Here is a 3,571-nt window from a genome sequence, read left to right as displayed (position 1 = left end):
TCCAACCATAAAGTTTGGGCTCCTAAATTGATGACCTTAGGATATCTAAGGGGTTGGTCATTGGTAAGGACTCTGATGTGCTCCTTTGGATGCATGGATCACTCTGCATAACCAAAGAGCATCACAGCCTGGCCTGACTGAACAGACAACGAGCGTTCAAAATTTGGTATAAGCATTCCCCAAGTTATGTTTCAGTTACTTTCTAAATCTTTCTTATATGGAATATACCTCTAAGAGTTTTTAAGATCCAGTTGGATCCTTAAATAGAAACATTGATTAAATTTTGACTTCCATAATTAAAAAACTCTATAAATAAGAGATTTTATTGTCTTTATTTCAATGATTTGCTTTTTGTGCTTTCTTTAAAAGTTTATTTATTTATTTTGAGACAAGACAGAGAGCATGAGTGGGAGAAGGGCAGAGAGAGAGAGAGAATCCCAAGCAGTCTCTGTGCTCTCAGCTTGGAGCCAGTCATGGGGCTCAAACTTATGAACTGTGAGATCATCACCTGAGCCAAAACAAAGAGATGGACACTTAACCAACTGAGCCACTGAGACATCTCTTACTTTTTGTGTTTTTATAAAGCAAAGATTCTTCAAATCTCCATACTTATTGGTAAACAACAATATCTATCATCAAGAAATTTCATGAACTTCTACATGAACCTAACTGTAAGTTACCAATATTTAAAAGTGTTTTTATTTTATTTGAGTGTACTTGACCCTGTACATTAGTTTCAGGCATACAACATAGTGATTCAATAAGTTATATGTTATGCTGTGCTCACAAGTATAGCTTCCATCTGTCACCATACAAGATTATTAAAATATCATTGACTATTTCCTTATGTAGTCCCTTTTTTCCTTCAACTTATTCATCCCATAACTGGAATACTGTATCTCTTATTCCCTGTCACTCATTCTACCCAACACCACACAGCTCTCCCCTCTTGTAACCATCAGCTTCTTCTCTCTATTTCTGGGTTTCACACTGATTTTTGTTTGTTTATTCATTTGTGATTTTAGATTACACATAAGAGGAAAATTAGGTAATATTTGTTTTTCTGTCTGACTTATGTCATTTACCATGGTGGACCATTCCATGTTGTAAAAAATGGCAGAAACCATCCACTATCATAGTGGCATGCTTATACACACACACACCATTCTATCCTTATCTATTTATATATTGCTGCACACTTAGGTTGTTTCTATATATTGGCCATTGTAAATAATGCTGCAGTATATGAGTGCATATAAAAATATACAACGGAATATTACTTAGCTACCAAAGAGAATAAAATCTTGCCATTTGTAGTGACATGGATGGAGCTAGAGAGTGTTATGGTAAGTGAAATAAGTCAGCCAGAGAAAGAGAAATATCATATAATTTCATTCATACGTGGAATTTAAGAAACAAAACAAACAAACAAAGGGGGGAGAAGAGAGAGAAGTAAACCAAGAAACAATATCTTAACTATAAAGAACAAACTCATCTCTACCAGAGAGGGGGAAGAATGGGTAAAAATAATTAGATGGGGATTAAGGAGTACATTTGTGATGAGCACCAAATGTTATATGAAAACGTTAAATTCCATATATCAGCTGAAACTGATATTACACCGTATGCTAACTAACTGGAATGTAAATAAAAAGTTTAAAAAGGTCATATGGAGATTTGGGTGTTGCATATAGCACTTTTGTTTTATTTGGGAAAACGAATACCCAGTAGTGGAATTATTAAGGTACTGATATTTTTGACCCATGGTTGTAAATTCTTAGATTGTTGGTAAATTTGTTCAATTACAAATAATTTATAATCCTAAAATTTATAAGTCTCTGGAACTTCCCATTATTAGCATACTGGGTTGCTTCATGTAAACATGTGAAGATCACACAAGATCACAAACATTTATTTCAGGTGGTTATATTCTATGAATGATCTATTAACTCCAGTTTTCCTTGGGATCCAGATAAAATCCAATGGAAAACACCTCTTGGATGGCCAACCATAGTGGAAGGCCAGATTTTGACCTAATGGGACTCTTCAGTCAATTCAAGTACCCAGCACTCCTTTGTGTGATCATTTTTGTGGTTTTCCTGATGTCCTTGTCTGGAAACATCATCCTTATCCTTGTGATATACTGTGATGCTCACCTTCATAACCCCATGTACTTTTTTATCATGCAGTTGTCTCTCATGGATGTGATGTACATTTCTGTCACTGTGCCCAAAATGCTCATGAACCAGGTCTTGGGTGTGAATAAGATCTCAGCCCCCGAATGTGGGATGCAGATGTTTCTCTATTTGACACTAGGAGGTTCAGAATTTTTCCTTCTAGCTGCCATGGCCTATGACCGCTATGTGGCCATCTGCCATCCACTCCGTTATCCTATCCTCATGAATCATAGGGTGTGTCTCCTCTTGGTCTCTTCCTCCTGGTTTCTTGGATCTTTGGATGGCTTTATTCTCACACCCATCACCATGACCTTCCCTTTCTGCAGATCCCGGGAGATCCACCATTTCTTCTGTGAGGTCCCTGCTGTAATGAAGCTTTCCTGCTCAGACACTTCCCTCTATGAGACACTTATGTACCTGTGTTGTGTTCTCATGCTCATCATCCCTGTGACAGTCATTTCAGGTTCCTATTCTTTTATCCTCTTCACCATCCACAGGATGAACTCAGCAGAAGGGCAGAAGAAGGCTTTTGCTATTTGTTCTTCCCACATGACCGTGGTCATCCTCTTCTGTGGAGCTTCTGTCTATACCTACATGCTCCCCACCTCTTACCACACCCCTGTGAAGGACATGATTGTATCTGTCTTTTACACCATACTCACTCCTGTTCTAAATCCTTTAATTTATAGTCTTAGGAATAAGGATGTCACAAGGGCTCTAAAAAAAATGTTGAATGTGGGTACTGTCTTTCAGGAAACTATTAGGTAGGAAATATTTGTACTAATGTTCTTTTCTGCACTCTACAAATTAAAAATTTGTTATGATGCAATATTTTCCCTCAGATTTCCATACCACAATGTGTAATAACCTGTCCATTCATTTGGAAAGAATTGTTTCCTTATACTTGAAAGCTCTTCATTAAAAATATTTGTACAATTGTATTATATCCATACTACTTACATTTTTTTCTGAAACTTCCACTATGATTCTGTGTAAGAATATTCGTAGTCTTAAGAAATATGTAATAAAACATTTAGAAACAAAGCTCATAATGTGTTCAACAGATACAGAGAGAGAGGGAGAGAGAGAGAGGAAGATATGGAAAGAAGTGATAAATGGAGTATACAGTTAATAGGAGAACCTAGGCAAAAGATGGATGAGTGTTAATTTTACGGTTATCATTATTCATACTAATTTTCTGTAAATTTGAAATTATTAAGAATAAAACATAAAATATCAGACTTCTGTCTATTTAAAAACATTTTTCTTACTGCATGGTGGCAGTGTGAATGACAAATCATGCTCATGTTAACATGGCTGATCATTATTGCAACAATCCAATTGTTGGACTGCATTTAATTAGGGCAATTTTATTCTTTAAGTTACATGCAGTG

At 36.1% G+C, this 3,571-nt stretch overlaps 1 protein-coding gene across 1 annotated transcript; it reads left to right on the top strand.

The window, feature by feature from the left end:
• The first annotated feature begins 1,982 nt into the window (after positions 1-1,982).
• Positions 1,983-2,945, top strand: LOC120222847 (olfactory receptor 2T29-like). The gene has a single exon (XM_039220849.1). It carries the CDS (start codon positions 1,983-1,985, stop codon positions 2,943-2,945), a length of 963 nt encoding a protein of 320 aa, XP_039076780.1.
• The last annotated feature ends 626 nt before the right edge of the window (positions 2,946-3,571 follow it).

The sequence above is a fragment of the Hyaena hyaena genome, unplaced genomic scaffold (assembly GCF_003009895.1).
Source record: "Hyaena hyaena isolate Hyena2069 unplaced genomic scaffold, ASM300989v1 scaffold_916, whole genome shotgun sequence".
In the NCBI taxonomy this organism is placed as follows: Eukaryota; Metazoa; Chordata; class Mammalia; order Carnivora; family Hyaenidae; genus Hyaena; species Hyaena hyaena.
Note: the sequence above shows the minus strand (reverse complement) of the source record. Positions and strands in the feature narration are given on the sequence as shown.